Source organism: Anguilla anguilla, chromosome 4 (assembly GCF_013347855.1).
Source record: "Anguilla anguilla isolate fAngAng1 chromosome 4, fAngAng1.pri, whole genome shotgun sequence".
NCBI classification, from domain to species: Eukaryota; Metazoa; Chordata; class Actinopteri; order Anguilliformes; family Anguillidae; genus Anguilla; species Anguilla anguilla.
In genome coordinates this window covers 53,902,377-53,927,682 of record NC_049204.1, presented here as the reverse complement: position 1 = coordinate 53,927,682, position 25,306 = coordinate 53,902,377, and the positions used below count along the sequence as shown (strand labels likewise).

At 43.2% G+C, this 25,306-nt stretch overlaps 1 protein-coding gene across 2 annotated transcripts in view; it reads right to left on the bottom strand.

The window, feature by feature from the left end:
- cntnap2a (contactin associated protein 2a) overlaps nucleotides 1-25,306 on the bottom strand; it is a 311,365-nt gene that overhangs the window by 10,393 nt on the left and 275,666 nt on the right. For both annotated transcript variants that reach the window (XM_035415431.1, XM_035415432.1), the window contains exons 18-21: nucleotides 23,990-24,226; nucleotides 20,973-21,203; nucleotides 19,230-19,363; nucleotides 14,306-14,399 (exon numbers count right to left, since the gene is read on the bottom strand). In XM_035415431.1, coding sequence (XP_035271322.1) covers nucleotides 14,306-14,399; nucleotides 19,230-19,363; nucleotides 20,973-21,203; nucleotides 23,990-24,226 — 696 coding nt within the window. The remainder of the gene's footprint in view (nucleotides 1-14,305; nucleotides 14,400-19,229; nucleotides 19,364-20,972; nucleotides 21,204-23,989; nucleotides 24,227-25,306) is intronic.

The following is a 25,306-nucleotide window of genomic DNA, read 5'->3' as shown; positions in this document are numbered from 1 at the left end:
CAGCCAGCAGACTGAATTGATGCCGGGGCAAGAAGGCAGCTGCTTGTTCCCCCTCTTCTTTCTTCATTTTGCAGAGTGGAGAGGGGGAGGAGGGAGGGGCTGGGCTTTTCATATTGCTGCACGATGGAAGAAAATGTTAATGAACCTCCGCATGGGATAATGGCTGTCAGGCAATGTGTGACAACAGCAGCAGCTGAGCGATGCTACTGAAATGGAAACATTAAAAACATGCAGCCCGAGAATAAGAGATATAGACAGGAGAAAAAAGAAAGGAGAAAGACAAATAGAGAGAGCAAAAGATGAGAGAGAAGAGATACCAAGAGAGTGAGAGAGAGAGAGAGACAGAGAGAGAGAGAGAGACAGAGAGAGAGAGAGAGAGAGAGAGAGAGAACAAGAGAGTGTGAGAAAGGGAAACAGAGAGAATGAGAGAGAGAGAGAGAGAGAAAGGGAGAAAGTGTAATAGAGAACTGCACAGCCCATCCAAAAACAATTGTTGTGCATGCTCAGCACCCAGCTCACGCACCAGCTCGGTTAGGCAGCCCTCCTCACTGGGAACGCCGGTGGTTTTTACCTGTCCTTGCCGTGCCCTCCCACTGCAGCGGGAGAGAGGGCGCATGCATTCGCACGCGCGCACAGCTCGCCACTGCAGAGTGGCCGGGAGCCCGTGATTTAGAGCCACCGATCGACAAAAGGAACCGCGAACCCCCCCCCAGGGGCAGGGAACGGACACTTCGGACAGCTGCTGGCGTTCTGAGATGACACGAGCGAGCGACACTGACAGCGCTGCGGAGAGAGGTGTCTCATCTCTGCACTCTACTTGTGTCTTATTGGAGTCCCAAGTTCCAGAAACATCCCCCACTCCACAGAGATACCTACAAACCCCCCCTGCCCCCTCCTCCCCATATGTACATACACTAACCCCCCATTCGCAGTGTCCCTGTACCCGTTCAGCTCGGCATGCAGAGGCAGCGTTACCTGTTAGTGTAGCTGGGAAGCTCACTTTCTCTCTCTACCTCCCTACGTCCCAGGTGTGGCCCCCCGGACTGCAGCTGAGCACTGGTGATGCTGTTCAGGCCTCCCCCCAGGTGTGGGAAAAAGCCAGGCAGCAGCCTCCTGGATCTCTGCGCTCCCTCGTTTGTGTGCCTGCAGCCTCGGCTGGCCAGCTCAGAATGCAGCCCCAGCTCTCAGCCCACTCTCATTCATACGGCACGCGGCCAGGGGAAAGCCCGGAGCCCGGAGTCCGGATCGGGAGTCTGCGCAGTCGCTGCTGCTGATGACAGGGATCGGTGCGCAGCCCACACGGGGCAGTCTTATGGGAACAGGGGGCCACGCAGTGCTCAAGAACTCAAACAAATTGCAAATCCAGCCCAGCCTGACACTCACAAATAAATAAGTCGGCTTTATAAATGCTAGCTCATAAAAGGAGGCTCACAAGAAGATGCTGACAGAGGCTAATGTCAAATGCTCACTCCATATGCACAGCATGTTCCTTTATCTCTTTCCACACAATCTAAATAAATAGACACCAGATCCCATGCTATTGTACTTGTAGTTCCAAGGTGTGTGCAGATGGATTTCTCAGGAAATCAAGAGTGCAATAGAAAGATTTGGCATTGCTCACAGTAAAATACACAAGGCTTATGATATCTAATGCACACAGTGAGATGGTGTGACTGCAACACAATCCTTAAAAGCACCTGAGCCTGGTGATTTCTCGGCTGGAGACGTGTGACTAAGGGGGAAGATGGTAGGCAGGGGTGGAGGGTGCGATGTGTGTGGCTCACAGTGTGCGGAAACAGCGACAAGAGCACTGACAGCCACAATTTCTGTGCTGTCCAAGGAATCAGGCTTGGCTCCTAGTTTTACTGCCAGCGCTTGACGAGCACTGTCTGCATTCACATTTAATGGTGGGCTGTAAACATTGATATCTCGGCTCTGGTTATGTGGTAACCGGGTCATTAATTCCTCCTTGTTGTACGGATAAAATATGCCACAGTCAAAACAATCCTGACAGACAATATGACTGTCGTTTTCCAAATGAAAACGAAAATGAGGTGTAAATGGGGAAATAATCCGCATTGTAAAAGAACAATACTGCAAAATTTATTTATCATAAAAAAAAACCATGTGTTACTTAAAATCCATCTATACCATGCTAATAGAAAACATGAAAGGCTCAAAGCGTGACACAACTTTAGAACACAGAATGCCTAGCAGGTATAATGTTTAGAAGCACAGAAAATAAACTGAATGTAAAAAATCCCTCAATATATCATACATTTCAAATGTACGGCAATACAAAGATAGCTAATACAGAAAGACACACTGTAATACAAAGCACACATGTGCTTGCCCATACTTGTATGCATACACACTCACATGAACACACACACACGCATGCATGCCCGCACACACACATACAGCTCCAGGCCTGTATGTTGCTACGTGACCTTCCGCAGCTACATAGAAAGAGTAGCACTGGGTTCCTGCCGTGACCTAAATTGGGCACAAATGCAGCTGGCCCTCATCTACAGGGGCAACAATAAACGGTTTGATGGAGATAGCCCATTATCAGAAAACATCTGCGGAGGAAAAATCACCATGGAGGAGGACAGATCATGCAGATTAAGGCACACTGACGCAGATTAAGTCACACTGACTAAGTACAAATTACTCACGGGACCTGTCCACTTGGGTTTAAGTGAATCATCGTTCTCATCACCGCTAAATGTGAACCCATCGTGGGGAAATGGACACTTTGACACATGGCGTGGTTCAAACTATAAGATATGCATTCATACATATAGTGGCTAGAATAGGTACCTCAATGATTTAAAAGTTAAACGTGAGTCTAAAATGAACAGAGCCATCAGCCGTCTATGAATTACTAAACTGGTGATCGAGACCCTGCATGTCACGCACACACATATAATATCTGAAGATATGCTTTCATTAGAAGTCCAATCACTTCACAGATTCAATTTAATTGAATGAAAGCAGAAGAGGGAGAGTGTTGGTTAAATGAACTGTCAGTGTTGCTTTGATTTAAGAGCAGCTTTGCATTGATGATGGCCGGGGCTGTAAGGTATGGACTGCTGACCTTGTGGCCACAGCTCACATACGAAGCGGCTGAACACACACAGAGTGAGACAAGCCTAACGAACAGAAACAGCCTTAAAATGACAAAATTACACAGAGATTAGAGACACTAGAAAAATATTTCTTCAGTTGTATAACATTACAACTATTGATTACAAAGCAACATGTCTGATGTTCAGGGTGTATTCCTGCCTCTTGCCCAATGCATGCTGGGATGGGCTCTAGCACCCCCCGCGACCCTGCCCAGGATAAGTGGGTATAGATAATGGACGGATGGATGGATGATCTTAGCAGCATGGCATGAATCATACGTGGTCCTCCACAGTAAAGTGGACAGAACTATCTAACAATATCAGACGTTCATTAGGAATACATTAACTATTCAGAAAATTGAATGCCTTCATAATACTAGACACTTTTTGACAGGCCGCAATGCAATGCGGACAAGACTGACTGGCAAGCAATGGTAAGACGATCGATAAAAGACTAGCCAGTTTTCTGATAAACTACTCATATATTCCATTTACAAAACAAGGGATTTGAATTAAGTTATAATTAATACTTATGATATTAACACGGGGTTGGTTTTTGTTGCATCTTTCTGCTATACAAAAGATGAAAGCTATCTGATGTTAGATGATATTGACCATGGACCAAATGATGCTGATGCAACAGGAAACAATGCTTCGGTAAGACTTGAGAATGCAGGGCCTGATATCTCAGAACTTGGCAGTTTGCAGATAAATGCAATAATTCAAAGGTTTCAGCATTCTCTAGTGGGTGAGCTTGCAAATAAAACTTAAGTACATCTGGTTGGTGGAAAATGCTGACAGCCCCACAAGAAAAAACAAATTAAACATCACACAGGAAAATATACTTTAGAAAAAGACCATAGTTCTGCAATATAAATGGTAAAAAGCCTCAGAAAAGACTGGCATAGCACACTAAGTGTTTGTACTATTTGCAGATATGAACAAAAACAATAACAACATATATCTGCAAAGATATCTGCACCCCGCCACCTCCAACAAAACTTTTTTCACACATTGCCTCACACTCGCTGACCACAGAGAAAGCAAGAACTATCCATCCTGAGAAAAAATTTCTGTCCTCATTTATTCATTTATCCTGGGGGGGACAGTTAGGGCATTTCATTTTTAATAATATCTATGTTACTGAGATAAATGTGTAACTCATATGAATGTTTTCCATGTTGCAGGCAGCAGTACAGGCATTTCTTCCACTTGACAGAATATAGATTTTTTTGCAACCATCTGACACAAGATTGATTAAATGCACCCAGATATCAGATAAAAAAGGACACACTTGCTCAATGAAATTCATCTTCCCCAGCCATAGAGCTTCCCAGTAGACTCTGACACTCCTCTTTACATCATTATTTCTGGGCATGGGGATGTCGGAGACGTGGAACTCACTTCAAGGTGCCCTACATTCTCTTCCTTGAAATCACTGCAGGCTCCTTGCTCTCATTTTAAATACAGACTTATTATAACACAGTCCTGCACCGAAGGGCTCCTCTCTGGATGGGCTCGCACGAAGACTTTCCGAATGACACCTCAGCAGTGCGCAGAGGAATAATTCTTTTGGAGCCTCAAAGCCTGGGCTTCTTCTGTAAAATTAGACGGAAGTAGCCGGCCTCATTTATAGGACCTACTTAAAGGAAGAGAGCCTGTCACGTTCTGCAGGGAGAGGCGGGCACATACAGGGCTCTACCAATTAAGCTCGCTTCCACCGACTATGCCATTATAACTGACAAAATTGAGATTAGGCCTCAACTGCATATTTATCCCGGTTAGACGCGAGCACAAGGAGCTTTTTAAACGTGACAAAAGGTTCATTTTCTGTGTCATCTTACAGGCCATTAGATTTTTATTGAAAAGAATTATAATGCAAAAGCAAGACAATTTCAGGGCTGCACGAATGTGCCGGCAAAGCAAAATGAAAACGAATGGTAACAAAATGAGCTTGGAGCAGTTCTGAAATGAGGGACAGGCCTAAATCCTTTTCCGACATCATCTGCGCAGAATGATTTGCCTCTTTTGATTATGTTTACGCAATTACGTTTTGATTGCGGTTTAATGGCACTGCATCACGAGTCAATTGAAATGCGATGCGTTGGCATGAGGCAATGTGAAAATGTAAACACTTTATTTGAAAATAATCTATATGCAAATTCTCCAGAAACATTTGCGTTAATCATGCCTCGGCTTTGCGGGGAACTGTTTTGTCATTAGAAGAATTGCAGGAGTTGCACTTCAATTCATTTTACTGTGGTTGAGGGAAGCAAGCACACAGGCCTGAATATTTAACTGTATCAGATATGAAGTAGGACAAAGACCTTGTTTCAAAATTTTCCCCTATGGTGAGATGGCAGCATAGACAGTAGCTGCTTTCCTAGTGTGGGTGGGATGAATTAGGCAGCTGTGCCCAGCTCAGTCTCGCTCTTGGTAATGGAGCCCACTGCAGTAAAACTGAGCGCTAATCTGCAAGTATGATGTCATCCTTGGGGAACATAAACTTGCAGGTCGATTTAATTACCAAGCACGGTTTCCTGCAATCATCGCATTTCAACAGTTTACACAGAATTTAACAGCAGGCACCCATGTGGCACTATTGCTTGTATTGATTATTATTCAATTTTCTTATTAGCCGCAAACAATTGCTTACAATTCTGTATTCTGTTATTGAACCGCAAGGCCTTTGCAGAGATTAACAAGTTTCTGATGGAATATTCCCTCTAGTTTTAAAAAGATTGTTTAAAAAAATGGAACAGAAAAACTCCAAAAACTACATGGAAACCAAGGACTGGTCAGGAATTACCAATGAAATCACAACCAAGATGCATAACTGTTTACAAACTCTACATCTTGATCTTGAAAAATGAGTTCTATAACAGACAGGATTCACAGGAAGGCCATGCAACTCCTATTTAAAATTCCACTCACTGTATGTCCACACAAAGCAGTGTATTATCACGCGTTGACTTGCGGGTATTGATTTCTATGAACCAATAGTCCACGGTGAATGATATTGATGGAGCCGGTTAATCTACTCGCTCTGGTGTGCTGTGAACCAGGGTGGCCTGGGGTCCTGACTCCACTGTCGCGCAGACAGCCCTGTATGCACGTGGAATACAAAGCGGCTGACTAGTTCTCCCCTTCCCCATCACTTGCTTTCATGGAAACATAGCCCAGGTCCTCACACCAGGACAGCGATGAATCAATCCCGCATGTCTTTCGGTCATGAAGCACAACTGTGACTTGTCAACACCCTTAAATGAAACCCTGACACGGAACCTTACTCTGTAAGAATGATATTCTTTCTGTTTATGAACTGGACTGTAAGCCAATGAACACACTATGATGTTGTAAATGTTATTGCCCTATATTCTCATGAATTTAAGATGAGAGGAGCTATTGAATTCCTAGTCGTTCACCATTATAGGTCACCCACTGAATATGTATCCGCCAGGCTAAGAGCAACAATCATAAAACAGATGGATCTTTTTCAGAAAGGGTTCAGTTTACAGCAATCTCTGACACTGTCTGATAAAGATATCAATTTATTGTCTGAAGTCATGGATAAAAAGTACTGATGTGATTCATTCGATGTTACCCAGTCTGTGCTCATACAATGTACAATGTATGAGTGACAAATTAAAGGAAAAACCTGAATAAATGAGCAGAGAAACATAACGAATCCAGATGCTTCCATACAGGTGTATTGCGTGATACAATTAAGCAATTAACATCATATCATGCTCTGTGGAATGTATAAAAATGCTGAGCAGGCCCAGTTGACTTCAATTTTGGATCAAGATGACAAGAGGAAAAGATGGGGGGCATATTCCTGGCATGGTTTGGGTCAACTTGTCCCCTTAGAGGGAAGGGTCACTGCAAATAAATACAAAGTTATTCTGAGTAATCACCTTTATTCTATGATGAAACATTTCTATCCTGATGGGAGTGGTCTCTTCCAGGATGACAGTGCCCCCATCCACAAGGCACGAGGGGTCACTCAATGATTTGATGAGTATGAAAATGAAGTGAATCAAATGCCATGGCCTTCGCTGTCACCAGATCTCAACTCGATTGATCATCTATGGGTGATTTTGGACTGACGTGTTAGACAGCGCTTTCCACTGCCATCATCAAAACACCAAATGAGGGAATATCTTTTGGAAGAATGGTGTTGCATCCATTGTGTAGAGTTCCAGAGACTTGTAGAATCTATGCCAAGGCACATTGAAGCTGTTTTGGCGGCTTGTGGTGGGCCAACGTCTTACTAAGACATTTTATGTTGGTTTTTACTTTAATTTGTCACCCATCTGTATCTTCAAATTAAAAAAGAACCAAACTAAACAGTCATTCTGCAAAATAACAAAAATAGTGACGTTGCTTCAGCACATTACAGTTAGTCCTTATATCTACTCAATGTTTGCACCACATTTCTAACGGATATAGCCGCTACTTTAGTACATATCAAAATCAGTCAATGTGAAAGCTTATGGTAATAACACTTAACATGTTCCAGGGAGCACACCATCCATCTTAAGGGGAGGGGTATTAGTAGACTGGGCAAGGTGAGTAAGTGGCTGCCAGATCAGCATTTTCATGGATATACTGCACTACCCGTACTGTAACATGCCTGCCTCTCGTCTCCTATGTACACAACTTACAGCAGTGTCTGTACATACGCCACAGATATTATCAATCTCTCCGCCATCTGTCTTCTCAGCTTTCACATATATCCTCTTCTGGCATCATGTCACCACTTGTATGCTGTATATCAATCCCAAATCCTCTAATTCCACATCATTAAATTAACTTACAAATGCCCCATGTCTGTCTGCCACATGCATAGAGTGATACAGCATAGCCAACTACAAGTAAGTCCATAAGAATATTTGCAATGGCAAAGTTGTATAGTGGTTACGTCAGTGTTGTATAGTAATTAGAAAACTGGGCTTGTGACTTTGAGGTTTTTGGTTCCATTTTCAGGTACAGCACTTCTCTTGTACACTTGAGCTAGGCAACTAACCTGAATTGCTTCAGGAAATATTCAGCTGTCTAAGATGATTGTATCTCAAAGAATGTAAGCTGTGTAAGTTTCCCTGGAGAAGAGTGACTGGCAAATGCCTACAGTGCAAATGTTAAAATGTAGCACGAATACAGTTCAAGACACTCAGGGGTAATGACAGATGGGTCATTACTGAGAGGAGCAGGTAGAAAAATCAGGATGGAAGTTAGCGATACAATGCCTAGCGAATTATTTTAATCAGCCATGGATGATTGCGCCTAGGGCTTGCTGTGACCATGGGGCTAAATGATGAAGCTAACAGACAAATTAATTAATCGGCTGTAATTTCTGTCTGAACTGAAGACGGTCTTCCGGTACCCATTATAACACACACACGCACACCCACATGTTGAGAGACATACACCCATGTATACTGAGGCACACACACACACACACACACACGCACGTCTATTTGGACAATCTTGACTAATGTCCATGTCTGTCTGTATAGTACTCTAGCAGCTACTTCTCAAAAATGGCAATTCCGTATGAAGTACAGGATGAACATCCATATGACACAGATGGCCAATGAGATCACTTCTGCAGTCAATGTGCCAAAGCACTGCTCTCCTGCACTTTGATAACTATTAATGTTATTGAACTTGTAGATATGGAGGTGGTAGCCAAAGTTCATGGACCAATCACTGACTATGTAGTCTACAAAAGATACACCGATACTGACCATTCATTTTGTCATGAAAACATATGAGGAATTTCAGAACATTAAAAAAAACCATCAATCAATTCAAATGTTATTCTGTTACAAACTCTTTCATGAGTAATTTTCACATATTTGTTGGCTTTTTATGTCAACAGAAGTTATACCAGCTACACTATGATTTGTGCTTTACGTGATCAAAGATGTGTTTACACAAAAACAGTTTTTTTGAATGGGTGTTTTAAATGGTTTTTATGCTAGCATGTGTCATTGAATGCAGGTGGAAGAATGGCTTCCAAGTCACGTTTTGGAATTCACAATAGTGCATGTAAACACTGCATATCAAAACTGAATTATAATAAATTAAAAAGCAATAAATCCTCAACACAGAGCTATACCTCAAACGTTCATTTATTCCTCTTTGGGATCCTACATTCACATACAAGCGCAACTAATCAGCTCTGGTTCCACTAGGGGATTAATATTGGTTACCTGCCTACTGGTTATATCCTCACTACAATGTTTACAGCTCATTGGGAGATGAGGAGCCCTTAGGCATGTAGAATTGTTCTCATTCACCATGGCAACATGAACCCTGCTTCAACTGCAGGCTGAGATCAAACAGCACATTTCCAAGGACACAAGTGACAGGACATATTCACCTGGCCATGTAAAACAAATGGACCCTGGTCAAATTCTGACCAATCAAATATCTCAAAGGGAATATCAATGGCACCTACGTATGTACACACTACAGAATATGTGAGACACCAGAATTGGGTGAATAACCGTAAAAAAGGTTGTTCAAATTTTCTATGAACTATGCTTAAATCACATATGAAATGAAAATGAAATAATTGATGATACAGAAATTAATCATTGCTTGCTCACTTATAATTTGTGAATGCAACACCAGGAAAATGTTTCTTCTTTTGAATTAACTACTTAACAACCTTGTTGAGAACAGTCACCAGGGATGTGGCCTTTCTCAACAAGTTTCACTGGCAGTGAGAGAAACAGAATGATGTCAGATTATGTGACACAACAGGATAGGAGACAAGGAACAAGAAAAGAAGATGTATTGATTCAGGGGAAAGTGACAGGGAAGTTGGACTGAATACTTTGTCGTCACTGATTCAAATAAGTGACAGGCTTCTCAGTGTGTGCTGCGTTGAGACCCAGAGACTTGCTTTAAATTGGAAACATAAAGGCAAAGCTGTCCATGAAGCAACAAAGATCATGACTTCTGTGACTCGCCTTCAGCCAAGAGGTGGATCTATAACAAAGACACAAAGTGTATCAAATGATTTCCGAGTCTGATATGTACAGCAATAGTAAATCATTGTATTTTCTGGACACAAATAAAGGAAGAATATAATTGACATTATATAAATGTCAAGACTTTCTTTAATACTGTCCCAGAATGATAAAATTGAGGAAATCTGGAATTTTCCCCCACCTTTCGATCCAGCGCTTCACCACATTTCATTTACAGCTTTCCCTTAGCAGTAAATAATGGGGCAGGTAATACCTGGGAGAGATTCTGGTTTGTAGTTTACGACCTCACCTTGTCTAGGACAGCTATAAATGTCCTCTAGAGCATAGAGGACCACAGGCAGCACCTGTTTTATTCACGGTTCTGCCTTCCCTAACTTTAATCATTAATAAGGAGGCTGGTGGGTCCTGAAATGGGTGAGCGATGGCCCAGACGGCTATGAATCATGAGCCGAGCCGGAGTGACACATGACAGAAAACCGTGACTGAGGTGTCCAATCCAATTTCGATTTGAACGAGTCTAGTGCTGGGGCATGGGTGACTGACTGCTGGGGAGAGAGCTCCGATGAACCGCAGTTCGGCGCGACAGCAGCACCAGCGAGGCGCTCGCCTTCCATTCGTCTTGGCTGTCAGCATAAGAAAAACGGCCATTGCGGCTCTTGCCAATGGTGTGTGTTACACAGGGGGCGGCGCGGTGCCAGAAAGGATACACCTGATATGGAGAGGCACGGAGGTGCCCGTGGCAAGAAAACAGAGGGAGAGGGAGAGGGTCCATCTGTCTCCACTCATAGGGAGTCGCACGGCATCCTGTGCCCTTCAAACTGCCTGCTGCCGGGCTGTGCCTTCACCTTGGTGGGTAGGGGGGATGGGTCTCGAGGGAGGCAACAAGTACAATGCGGTCGATAGCTAGCAGCTAGGCGCTAAGAGCTGTTTAATCTGCTCGCTTCATTGGTTGTGCACTGCCCTGCAGCCAATCTCCACACCCCTGAGACTCTCACCTCGCCTTGGGAACACGGACTCACACACAGTGCATGGAATTTGCTGTCACTTGCATAAAAGTGGGTGACACTTTTTTTCTGAGTGTGCTGTCACCCACTGTGTGTGTCTCTGAAATAACACATAATAATTTGGAATGCAGATATAGGAGGTGCAATGTGCCATGTGAATGCTAACAGCTTTGGTAATTGCGTTTTGCCTCACACTTCCAGTGAGGGTTAGCAACAGAAAAATCCCTCTGATTCGTCAGTAACTGGGATGTAATGTTTGCAATGCATTGTAGGAATTGTAGTTTTATAAAACACTGTTAGTATTTACTGAACAACACCATTGCCCCCTTAACATACATTGTATTACTGCAATGCTGCTTTGTCCTTCTATTTTGCCTGAAAATACACAGTGACAACATCTATGACTGTGAAATGTTGATGTCAACCGTAATGTGACACATATAATTACCTGCTGTCTGTGGTCAGTAGAGGCAATGGTAGCCAGATTAACATTCCCCCTGTGTCACTGATCGATGATGGACCAGGGATAATGAGTTCAGGACTGTTCCATTGTTATTCAATGAGGGCTTGAAGGGTGTTTAATTATGGCAGTACAGCAGGTGTAATAAGCCTCAGTACAGAGAGCAAAGCAGTGACTTTTCGACAACAAGCGCCAATGTCAGAAAACATTTAGCAACCACAGCAGCTCTATTCATGATGCCTGCTTTCACTAAGACAGAAAACCGTTAATCAAGAGCCTCTACCCTCCAAAATTCATTCAACTGTTTCACTAGACAATTTATTTACCAGCATGATAATTTGTATTTCTTGCAACATTTAAAACCTGAAAATATGCCTCATAATCCACACATATTTTTAAAAAAAATATTGTCACTGTTCAATGTACTATAACAGAACATGTTACACCCATGGAAATATTTGTAAAAAAAAAATAAAAATCTTTCCTGACAAGTAGTGAAATCACAGTACAGTAATTACAGTATATGGACAACTGCATTTTTTAACTAAATTAGGCATGATGAATTCTGAAAATGCAATCCTTGTGTGTTCCACCTGCAAACAAAGAATTCTCTACCTTTCTGTTCATCTTTGCTAGAGAACACTGAGCCTTTGGTGCCCTCTAGTGTAAATTATTTATCACATGGTTCAACTAACATACAACCATAGACCAATAGAAAAAAACAAGAATGATAATTAATATCAAACTGGTAAATTGATTTAAAGTGTTATTTAAATTTTAATGTTTATTTGAGGATTTTGTTTCTGGATGAGAGTAAAAACACAATCTATAGATAACAAGACAGAAAAGCAGTGTCTTACAATAGCATACGCATCCTCCAAAATGTGTGCATAAAATTGATGCATTTTATGCAATTTTATCAGCAGGTAAAACCCTTCGCAACAATAATCTTCTTGATGGTCTCTTTCATACTACATTCATGGAAATTATTCCACCAATCATCTTTCTCCATAGCAGTTCCATCTTCAAAGGTGCCACAGGAGTAAGTGATAAGACTTGAACACCCTCCTATCTTCTGTCCTAAAGAGAGGGAATGTCTTCCTGAAATCTGCTCAGCCAAGATAAGCTCACCAGGGACTTATCAAACTCCCTGAGGTCTGTTCTCCACTGACATCCAGAAGCTGAGACACAGGTAGAACTGTCCCACTCTCCACATTTCAGATGAATCACCGGTGCCTCAGACACACGTCTAGGCAGGCTGGTCTCCCTGGCGACGTGTCTGCTGCTTCATATATATAATAACGGAATATAGCTTTTAGTCTGTGGGTGCCTGGTGCATTGTAATAGGGGTCAACACAGTCGCAAGCCATGAAGCCTGGTCCAACTTGAACATACCTCCTTGCAGGTTAAACTAACCTTCTAAACTAAAAGCCGAAAAAGCTAATTATGTCACTCTACTGCAAACTCCCGGTCATACAAATGACATCCTGGACTTGAGCCTGTGAGGACTGAGTCACATGGCAAAACCTAAGCCAGTGAATGGAGCTGTTGCTGTATGACTGTATTCTGCGTCTATGGTAGCTAAAAAGCAACAATGACACACAACTGCACATTAATAACAGAGCAGCTGTAAACATTGAGCTGAAACTGTTCACTGGTACCTTGACTTTCTAGCTTAATTCTGCACAGACCCCTTTCACCCTGATATCTGAGCATAATGTCTTAACGAGCCCAAGTGGCTCAAACGCTAATGAGCAGGTGTGTGAATTAAGCATACGGAAGTGCAATGAGAATTCTTGCTTTAATCTCACAGCGGGAAAAAGAAATGCATTCTGGTAACAAAGTGTACGAATCCCTGTCCCACACAAAGACACAATGATTCACAGTGATTGATATGAAAGGTTATGTCATAGCCGCGCTGTAGGAATAGTGACAGACTGAGTCTGGCCTCTACGTGTTACGAGACGCCACTCGACAGACAGCCGAGGATGAGAATTCCGTGGCGTGTCTTTCCATCCTTAAAGCAACAAAACATCCTTTGGACATCAGGGGTGTATTTCACGAACCCGGATTACTCAGTTAGCTGGATAACTGCACTGAATAAAACCTGGAACCGCTCTTTTTACATCAGTCCACGATCCAGAGGATTCTGGTTTTTACTCAGTATGATTATCCAGCTAACTCAATAATCCTATTTCGTGAAACAGTGCCCGGTTATAACTGGTTAGATGTTGTCATTTATTAGCAAGCCAGAAGCCTGCAAGTTCAAATCCACAATGGTACTTAACTGCATCAATATATATCCAGCTGCATGAATGTGCGTTAATACGTCTATGCCATGCACATTTCCTTGGATTAAATCTACTAACAAAAAGTGAATATGCTTTTCTGTATAATAGAATAGTTTGAACATTTGCAACATCCAATAAAGAAAAGAAAATAGCTACTTGATATATTTTACACCTCAGAAATCATCAGTCACAACAGAACATGAAACTACACTACGCTGTGCCTATACAGGTCGGCACATTACACAACAGCGGAGCAGGAATTTAGCATCATTCCTCCAGTAGAAACAGCCATGGATGTGCTACTAACTGTTTTACGAAATTAAAATGCAGTATATGTCACCCCTGGCAAGAGATTCTGATAAGCAAACTGTGCAATTTAAAAATACATAAAATTAATTATCGATTTTGTACTCACCAAAGACTTTGCCCAGAAAAAGCGTTTTGATCAGGTTGAATTGGGTGTCGGAGGCATCTGGAAGGGAGTAGCTCACTGGAGGATAGTGGTCCAGCTGGACAGAAAGATAGACAGACAGTTGGACAGACAGTAACAAGCTTTCCCTGAACAATGAATGTAACACAGCATTTTCTTAATAACTATGTGACACAGTTAGAATCCCAGAAGCTCTCAGACCTTCATACGACATCAGCCCAGTGGCTACCAAGTGTCTGGACCTTGTAGCACATAGCATAGAAAAACGTTTTCTCTGGTCTATGTCTCCCTCTAGTGGAACATAACATTAACATGCTTTCAGGCTGATATTTAGCACCACCTAATGGTCATATTATTTCTCTGAACATCACAGGTGCATCAACATTATAACATTATAATCGGTCATTTTGTACATATGGGTAATTTATAAGGTTCACTCTGTGTGGTACAGCCACCCTGAGTAAAATCAAGTTTACTTATCGATTTACAATTTTTCCACAGTTTTTATATAAAAAACATATACATTCATGATTTCCGATAAGTTTACAATACACTTCAGACAATCCAATTAAGGTAATGAAACATTTTTCCAAACACCTGAATTTTATAATAATGTCTAATATGAGTCACTCCTGTTGATTTGAGAACACATTTTCCCTGACACCAGAGAAGGGTGACTGATTACAAATGCTGTTACAGAGATGAGAGCACTCTCTAATTTCCTGACTGCATTAATTAGGCTGTTATTTCTGCTTTGCTTGAATATCTAATTAGCATAACTTGTCCTGCCCATGGTGTTACAGGAAGCAAGTCCACAAAATGACCTTTTTTTTTGTTCTGGCAGATACGACTCTTCATTTCCCCCATCAATGTTATGAAGTGCTTCTCTCTCTGCTATTTTGCTCCTTGAATACAAATGGCCTAATATAGTCTGAAGGGGCTGTGGAAAACAATGACTTTTGTTCCCTCTCATTTTGCGCGTAATTTGTTTGCGGGACATGTCAAATTGATAAACGCGACCTGTTTATTTCAATGGCTCCCAGATGGGTCCGCACAGGTAATTTGCCTGGAATTCCCCCTTTGCCGTGCTTTCTAGACATTATCTCGTTCCACTGCTCCATCGCACAGGGACATCGCCTCGTGTTTGCTCATGTTGATTGGGAGCATGTTGTGGGGGGAGGGGAAAGAGAGGGAAGGGGGGTAATGTGACAAAATTAAATCCCTTTCAGTTTATTTACCTTTATCTGGGAAAACAAATTGGCTGCGTTCAAAGACCGCAGCTTCTCGGAGACTCCCTCTCTCCACAGCAGCTCTCCATCGCTCTCTCTCTCTCTCTCTCTCTCTCTTTCTCTCTCCCGCTCCAACCCACGGCGGGTTTGAGCTGTTTGCGCGGAGAGGAAATGAATCGCCGACCGGAGGAGCCCTCCCGTCTCGGCGCTCCCCGCTCCTGCGCGACGCGACCTTGGGAAGACTATCTCTGGAGCGCATCGCGACGCGCGGCCGCCTCGGAGGCGGGGAGGAGGAAACGTCTCCTCAACTCCGGGCGGCTCTCCCAGCGCGCTCGCGCTCGCGCTCGCGTTCGTCTCACGCCTCCCGGAATCGAAAAAAAAAAAACGCGAGCCATGTACCAGAAGAAAAGAACGCCGTCTGGCAGCCCTCGTGAGAACAGAAAGCCTGTGAATCAGTGCGACACCCCCCTTTTCTCTGGAAGGTCATCTTCTTATGCTGGAGGAAACCCTTCTCTTTCAAATGCACTCAAAGTCAAAAAAGGACCCCACAGTCAGAGTCACAGAAAGTCTTTGATATGAAGATCGGCCAACAAAGTTTAGGAGGTATTGACTTACAATTACGAGATCACGATACCCTCATTTTCGAATGAGGGTGCTTCACTGTGCTGCAATAAACAAACAAAACAAAAAGCTATAGCCCTGCATGTACACTAGCAGAACTGATTTATTCAGTATTGCCGTGACAGCCATCTCACAGTTTTTGCAAAAGGGTAGAAATGATTTTCCGTATTCACAACACATAACAACACCCAGTCACCATATGTTAAGTCAGCTGTTCCGTTGCCTTGTTGTACACATTGAGTATAACAGGTGCTTTCCATTCCAGGAAACTCCTCTTCACTCATCATTTTAGTACCGCCAGATATAACAGATAAAAAAAGCAAGAAAAATGGGATGTGATGATAACATAAATATCAAAATGCTAACAGAACAAACTATTCCCTGAGGTTTGTTAGGCTCCAAATTAAGTTTTTGATCTCTCAAATTGAATACTAATTCTAGACTGTGCCCTCTCTAAAAAATGATTAATAGTTTAGCTTGCAAGTGCATTTTTTAAAAGTACAATATTAATAACTTAAGAGCCACAAATTCATTTGGGATTGTCTGGAAAAGAGGCCAAAAAGTATTTGAATGTGGGCCTCTTGGAGAATTGTTCAGGTGGTTGTAGCGCGCACATGCTAGTTACTAGGCATGATGCATTTATTTCAGACCTGGGTCAAATACGTATTTGTTTTGGATTCAAATACTTTTCTGTGCTCTATTGATCTTGTCTGGTGTAACTGAGCCTGCCAATTTGACCAGAAGGCGGGGTTTGCACTTTTTTTTTTTCATTGGTTCCAATACACCAGACAAATCAGTAAAGTGTAGAAAAGTATTTGAATCCAAAACAAATACGTATTTGACCCAGGTCTGATTCATATACAGACACTTGCCTTGGTTTTGTCCTGACGTATGGCAGCCTGGGCGCCTTTAAGGTGAAATGAGAAATGGGAAAGTTAATGTGCATTAAGGTGTGCGCTTCACGGCTTCTGTGTCCTCCCAGGTCATGTGGGCGAGGCCCTCATTGACACGATGCTGCCGGCGGCCGTGTGAGTGATGTGTCCGGTCAGCCATTGCAGCAGCTGTGAGAGCGCAGGCCGGGGCAGCTCAGGCTACGCGCCGCGCGCACATAAAAGACCCAAAGCAGCATCTGTCACGTGCACGCCGCTGCGCAAAAAGGCCGTTAAGCGAACCCCCCCCCCCCCCCCGGTTTCAATTTCGCGCAGCGTCGGTGGCCCTCCTGGACCCGTGGTGAGACTGACCGCTGCTCCCATCTCACCCTGCTCTTCATCCCTCTACCATCAAAGCAGATTTCACCCCTCTGCCATCAAAGAGAGAGAGAGAGAGAGAAATAGAGAGAGTGAGAGAGAGACAGAGACAGAGAGGGAGAGAGAGAATACGTGTGTGTATGTGTGTGTGTGTTTCATACATGTATGAGGGGGTCCTTTTTCCCCCTCTTCTGGTTGTAGGGGTCATTGTCATTTTGTACGTCCCATTGCTTTTGCAACACAAAATTACTTGTCATGCAAATAAAGTACATCTGAATTTGAATTTTAGAGAGACAAAGACACAAACAGAGGGAGAGAGAGGGAGTGAGAGAGAGAGAGAGAGAGAGAGAGAGAGGGAGACACAGAGACAGAAATAGCGAGAGAGAGATAGAGACAGAGAGAAAGAGAGACATGGAGAGAGAGAGAGCAGAGGGCTCATTTCATGCGAGGCAAGCCTCCAGCAGCACGCCTACACGTGAGCCCTCTCGCCGTTCAGAGCTCCAGATGTCCAAAATCCACAGTGACGAGAGGAAAAGACACAGGCGACTGCCCTGTGCTGCCGGCTCACTGTGTCACAGACAAGCAGGGGACCGACAGACGGCAGGGAGAGACGGAGACAGTCACGACGGCCCTTTCCTTAATGACAAACCACCCGTCAAGCTGTCAATTTTTATGCTGTTCTTCCATCGTCTGGGGCATATAGGACCGCTCTCAGAAAGAAATGATCTGTAATTTACCGTACAGGGACCATTACCCGGCATGCTTAATTGGATCCCGAAACAGATATGCCTGAAAATAGTCAATAGGCACCTTAAAAATTAACCCCCGGGAACACAGATACAGTGTAGCTGGACGTTCCGAGCACACTAATTCAGTGTGGCCCTCGATTTACTGCAGCTTCACACAACTGACCACTTTCCCGCGGTCTTATTACAGACTTGCAGGACCACCCAAGGTGCCTTTCTAAGACAAAATAGAGTCGCGTGTAGCCGCGAAGGCACTAAACGAATGGAATAAGCACCCCGCAAATACCTCTCTCCTTATTATAGCCTTCTCAGTCTTGTGCCGAACCTGCCGCCAGTTTGCTTTCTTCTCCACAATCAGGAGCAGTAGTGGGGCACGCATAATGGGGCTGTGACAGTAATGGGGGTTTGATGGCGGGGGGGCGGGAGTTAAATGGGCGACGGCATCGGGCGCGATGTCAACAGGGTTTTTATGTTGCGTCCGAGGAAGTGCTTTAGTATTGATCGCATCGGTGGAAACATATCTTGGTCATTTAAGCGTAATAAAAATCTTAAGCACACAATAATATTGATCTCTGCACAGTAGATCAATGTTACCTTTCAGTGACCTGGCCTCAGCACTGCACAGCAGTGTAATGGATTTCTGTAGCACAGAGAACCACAACCCCCTACAGCTCTTCTGAGACCCACAACCCCCTACAGCTCTGAACCACTGACACCCACAGCCCTCTACAGCTCTACTGAGACACACAACCCCCTACAGCTCTGCACCACTGACACCCACAGCCCCCTCCAGCTCTACTGAGACACACAACCCCCTACAGCTCTTCTGAGACCCACAACCCTCTACAGCTCTACTGAGACCCACAACCCCCTACAGCTCTGAGCCACTAAGACCCACAACCCCCTACAGCTCTGAACCACTGAGACCCACAGCCACCCACAGCTCTACTGAGACCCACAATTCCCTACAGCTCTGGCCTACAACTCCCCAATCCCTGTGCATCTCTGCCCTAAATCAGACCCCCACCCCCCTGTAGCTCTGCTTCAGAGAGCAGCCTGAGCCCACCTGCAGTCGGATGTTTCTCTGGACACGGGAGATGTTGACGCTGTGGGGCTGGCCGTTGGCCAGGTTGCGCTGGTCCGCGTCGATGGTGAAGGGCTCCCTCAGGCCGCCCAGGTCGTACCGGATCTGCAGCGTTCCTATCGGGGGGGTGGGGGGTGGGGGGGTGGGGGGAAGGACAGGACGTCGGACCTCACCCCTGCCAGTCACGCCCGTCACCGGGGCTCGGCAGGGGCGTCGGCGCCCATGTGATCTCAAGCAGAACGCAGCCAGGCCGGGACGTGCGCTATGCCACAGCGCACACGCCTTTCCCTCCGACAGCGCTTGCTTACACACAGGTGCGCCCGACTTCCTCTCTTCTGGAAACGCCGTCTCAAATTCAGCACACTGTGAAATTTCCGGTGCTGCGCATAACTCACAGGAGACAGGCTGTGCACTGGACTACCTGACACCCGCCTCGCCTCAATCTCCTCTGTGTATATTTTAGCGAGACTGAGGCTAATAAACGCCTCGTATCCGCTCCATCTGGGAAACAGTAACTTGCCTGTCACCCTGCTAACGTCTGCTCATCATTCTCCAAAAATTGAACAGCTGTGAGACTGATTGGCTGTGCTCCCTCCGGTCATGCCTTCCTTGGTTTTTACCTTAAGTGAAAAAACCCTCAGCCTGGCTCTAAATGTCAATGTTATACAGAGCTTTGTTCAGCATAAAACAATTTATGATTGTTAATATAAATGTCATACACCTGTGGACACAACAGAATAACCACTTCACAGCAGAATAACATTCTTCGCTATGATGAAAAAGAAAAATAAAGTACCGCAGTCATGCTTATGCCTCCCACACACAACAAAAAAACAAGAACAAAGCATGGACAAACACAAGAACAAAGCAGAGGAACATGGCATCTAACATCATTTCCATACATATTTTATGCAAAAACCTTGAGGCTGTTCTCAAGGTTTGTCCTTTGACTCGCTTTTACTACAAACCAAACACAGTCATACAGTTTATGTCTTCATATTAGCTGCCTGGTGTTGGACTCCTCGTGAAGTGAAATGGAGTGTGAGAAGACCTGGCTGGGAGGAGCTTGTAATGATGACAAATGAGAAAGAAGAGCTCAAAGATAAAGAGAAGAAAGAACCAATGAGAGAATAGTGCTTAGGTGAAGTTATCTGCATCATAAGAGAAACCAAATTTAAGTAGGGCATGCTTTCAATTTGAATGTAGATATTATGGCTCTCGAGCTGGTAATAACGATGTCATATGTAATCACACAGTTCATCTTCACATTTGATATGTGTTTGATATTGTTTTTCAATAAATGAATGAAAGAATAAAAAAGTGTTTACTCAGGTTCATTTAGTTTAATATTCCATTTTGTCTTAAGATCTGAAACCATTTAGTGTGACAAATATGCAATAATAGAGGAAACCAAGAAGCGGCAAATACTTTTTCACTGCTCTGTATAATGTGGCTCTATTGGTACACAATATACATTAACAGTGGTAAATCTAAAAGGGGCGATGACAGTCAAAGCATTTAACTGGACTTTAACATAGAGGAACATTGAAAAGTTCATAAGGGGAAGGCCATTAGATGCTAATATCTTGTTGTTCATGTTTTCACAAGCAGGGGGTGATGTTAGCCCTTGTTCACACAGTCTGAATGGCTGTAGGGAGAGGAAATGACTTCTGAGGACCCCACAACCCGCATCTGACCCCCCACGTCAGTCACAGCGAACCTTACCATTGTGACGCAGGACCACTGCCAGGTAGTCCTGGGTCTTGGAGCTGATGTAGACCAGGATGCTGGGCGTGTTGGACGTGCTGAAGCTAAAGGCCAGGTCCTCCTGGGTCAGGTTGGCCTCTAAGGCCAGATTCTGGGAGAGACCCTTGCCCTCCTTGGTCGCTGCTGGTGCAGCCTCAGGCATGAAGCTGTACCTGACCAGGGTCCCTATCTCAAAGAAGCCACCAACATCTGAAAGATACACACATGCATACATGAATGCACACACACACACACACACACAAATAAAAATATTCACCAGCATGAACTTACTCAGAAATACTTCAAAAATAATACAAAATATATTCACCCAGAAATTTGTGTTTTGTATGACCTTTCTAAATTCCTAAATTAGAACTGTAATCCAGAGATAGTCTAATATAGTAGTCATTTAATGCTAATGAGATCAATTACATTTTTCAATGAGTTTCAATGATGAGATCAATGAGTTTATAAAGGTAATACATCAATAAAAATAAAAAAACATATTCTTATAATCTTACATCACCATGTCCATCCCCTCCATGTTTTTATACCTCTTTGTAAATAAAAACCACTCAGTGCTCTTTCTGTAGAATGCAAGCACTGCCGCAATAGAAACGTTTAAGCAGAGTGAAATGCAAACAGAATTCCCACCCGACAGTACAGTAGTCAAAATCAGTGCTTTGATTTCCACTCAGAGACCATTATAATAATAATATGTGCTGCCTGAGACTGCCTTGTTTACCTATTAAACAGGCAAAAAAGGGACACTTTCTTTCTGTGTACCATTACGTCTATGTTGGCGTGACAGAGGGATATAGAATGTCTCTGTGGGCTCCTAAAATGTAATGTGTGCAGATGCACCATTTGTAAATAAAAAAAATGGCATGGACAAAAAAAATTCTATGTTATGAAAGCCATATATAAGGAAAACGATGCTGTGCGCATTTCGTGGGGAGTGAACAGTCAGAACCATGGGAAATCAGGAGGGCTAATGGAGTAACCTCCATGCGTAGGGATTGGATGAATCACACCATGTGACTAACACCATAAGCATTCCCTCTGGGTGCTATATACAGAGTGGAAGAGGTTTATTCCCTATAATGACTGACCACATTTATGTAGTCACACTTCTCTAGGGGCCTCCTTTCAGTGCAGAAGTCTTCAGGATTTTAAAGGACTATTCTCAAAAAAAACGGCTGGATGTATGGCTGGATATAAAGGGAGTCGCCATACATCGGAGCATCCACAAACGGACATAAAATAGTTTATAGGATGTCGTAAAGTTTTTGACTGCAGTAGCAATTTATAATGTGCCCTGAAAATCACGCCTGTGGAAGACCAAATGAAAAAAGGAATGTGATAAAATAGATTAAATAAGATCAAAACAGACAGCAGCTGACTTGTTCCAGGATTGGAGCAGGAGGTACTGTAGGCTGTCTGCTAGGCCGTGCTCTCAAACCCTCATTTCTATTCAGCTGCACCACCGAGCCTCTTTCTCTCCGTCCAGAGGTCCCAGGGCTGTGCTGCTTTGGCCTAATGCTCACCTGACCGCCGTGACACCTACTCTCCACAGACGACAGTGAGGAGAGGAACTGGAGAGAGGGATGGCGGTAAGACGTGACTCTAGCGTTACTGTTTTTATACCACAAGACTTTTCCCACATCTTCACAAGCAGACTGATGACTATCTCAACTTCTGGTATTCACAGGCACGTAATATGGATTTTTAAATTCCATTATTCCTTTATGATTTTCTCTTCTCTCTACCGTCACCATTTTGTAATCTGACTTTTTTGCGGTGTTTGGAAAGCCCTGGCTGTCAGGTACAAACACTGTATGCCATGTCAGTCTCTTTTCTGTCCTACTTGTCATAAAAAAAGAGTATTTCATCACCCAGCAACAACTGCTTGTCAGTGAATGGCTTTTACCTGAAGGTATCCACACAGAGGAATGCATTATTGACAGCTGTACCCTGTGCGCTATGTGTAAATATGTATAAAATGCAAATGTACGCGACCGTGTCGCAGTTATGCGTGCGTGTGTGCATATTTCAGGCACACACAAACTGCGAGCGCCAAGCCAAAAGAGAAGAATGAAAGAGAGAAAGTCTTCAGAGAGTGGTGGGGCAGGAACACAGAGCCATCTTTACCCCAGGCCCTACATCGCTTGATCTGGGTCTCAGCAGAGCACAGACACAGCCCATGAGACCTTTTGATGTCAGAAACAACATTTCCATATTCAAATATAGAGACAGGGAGCTTGTGATGTGCAGGGCACATGCTACTTAACCCATCTCTCTCTGACTCATTTGCACAATCTGTCCTGCACACCACGAAGAGAGATGGAAGCTTCTAGAAATGGATTGGTTGTGGTAGATATCCTGTTCAGTATGTAGAGTTCTTATAAATGTGTGACTTTAAAAGCTTAAAATGCAAACACTCTTCAGTGCCTATACACGTTGTTATGAAGGGTCATTTAATAATAGTTAATGAATGTATAAGGTACTTTTAAATAGTTATGCATTCTATTAAGTATACACCTTTTCAAGGTGTATACTTTGTGTAAAGAGATATTAAAAAGTAAAACTGTTCACTTTAACTATTTTTTTGCTGTGATTATTGTAAACAGTTGTCACACAGATCAGACAAATAGATCTTTTTTGCAGTTTAGAGAACTTTGATAATTGCTGATGGCCAAACTGCATTTGTGAATAAAGACACTTAATTGTAGGCAAAAATGTTGTTTGGATCAATGCCATAATGTGACATTATTAATTTCTCCAGGAACTTGCCTATTCACTCTCTGTTCAGTGTTTACTTCCAGAACAACATTAAAATTAATAAGTAATAATGTAGTTCAGTGTCTTGTGAAATGCCTTTATTGCTGACAGTCTGTGCACACAGGCTTTGATGCAATCTCAAAACCGTTTTAAACAGTTTTAGTTTGATCAAACTATGCAAATTGCGTTTTGGCTGAAACCACCGCAGAGCTCACCTTTAGTGCAGAAAGCTCCATCGTAGGCCGTGGACGTGCAGTCGCAGGAGTATCCGTTGTATTTCTCCACGCACTTGCCTCCATTTCGACAGTACATCCCATAGCTGGTGCAGTGCCCGGAGCAACCGGGCTTCACCCCAGGGGTGACCTTTGCTCTCTCCTCCAGGTCAAGGGTCACGCCATTCATCTTAAGGGAACGGATGCATCCCAGAAAGCCCCTCTGTCCTCCTGCTGCGCCTTCGAGTTCAGTGACAAGAGAGATATAGCTTTAAAAAGAGCAAAACCCTTGAGATTGCACCTTACTGACCCTGACATACTGCTAAAAGGCAAAATACCAGCATGTACACTACGATAACATGATTAACACCATCAGTTCCAGGGAAAGTCCACTGCAAAGAGAGATGAGCTTAAAAGGCAGAGGATGGCAGAGCCTTTGTTTACAAACTCATTGAAGCAATGCACTCTGGGATACTTGGCTCATAAGTCCACTTTCTGAAGGGATGTCGACTTGCAGTATACAGGGTCATAGTTGTGATCATTCTTGATTTGCATTAATGTATATCGCTCAGTTAAATTTGAGATATTTTAAATTGATCATTAATTTATCAGTTATCAGTTTTCCAGCAGAGGTTCCTTTTAGGTTATTTCATTTATAACTTCTCAAATCATAGAAACAAACAGAAAGAAACTGTTAAACTCTGTATACCATCCAATAGATGCAATGTGTGATATTATAGCTTTGCACAGTTAAAATTTCCAAATAGTTTAAAATAGCAGAAATATCAGAAACCATTTATGAACAAAGTCTAACATATTTTTGGTTACTAATCAAGCTCTATGGAATTCATTTTAAGGCTAACAAACTGTGAACACAGTCTAATTAGGTGGTACTTGAGAAAGCCTGTTGAACAGACCATAAAACATTTCAAGTCACAGAAAAAGTCAGATTTTATTGAACACATTCACAGTGTTTTGACAGAACGCCAAATTCATTGCTACCTGCAGGGGTGGGGAAGTATCCAAGCTTTTATCACATAAAACTGCTTTTGGAAGTCTGTGCATACAAGTGGGCAATACCACTCTGCCATATTCAGCCATAATGTGCAGATTCTTGCAAAAAAGTGAAACTGCATAAGCAAGATATTCCAAGTATCCTTTGATCCTTTGCACACATTTGAAAGCTTAATAGCAACTGAAGAAAATTCAAATAGTTTAGGTGTTTTGGAGTTTTTAATATGTGAATCAATCTGGCAACACATATTGATCCAAAATGCATGCTTTTTTCCTAATAGGCATTATGCAAATGGCAGCAATGCA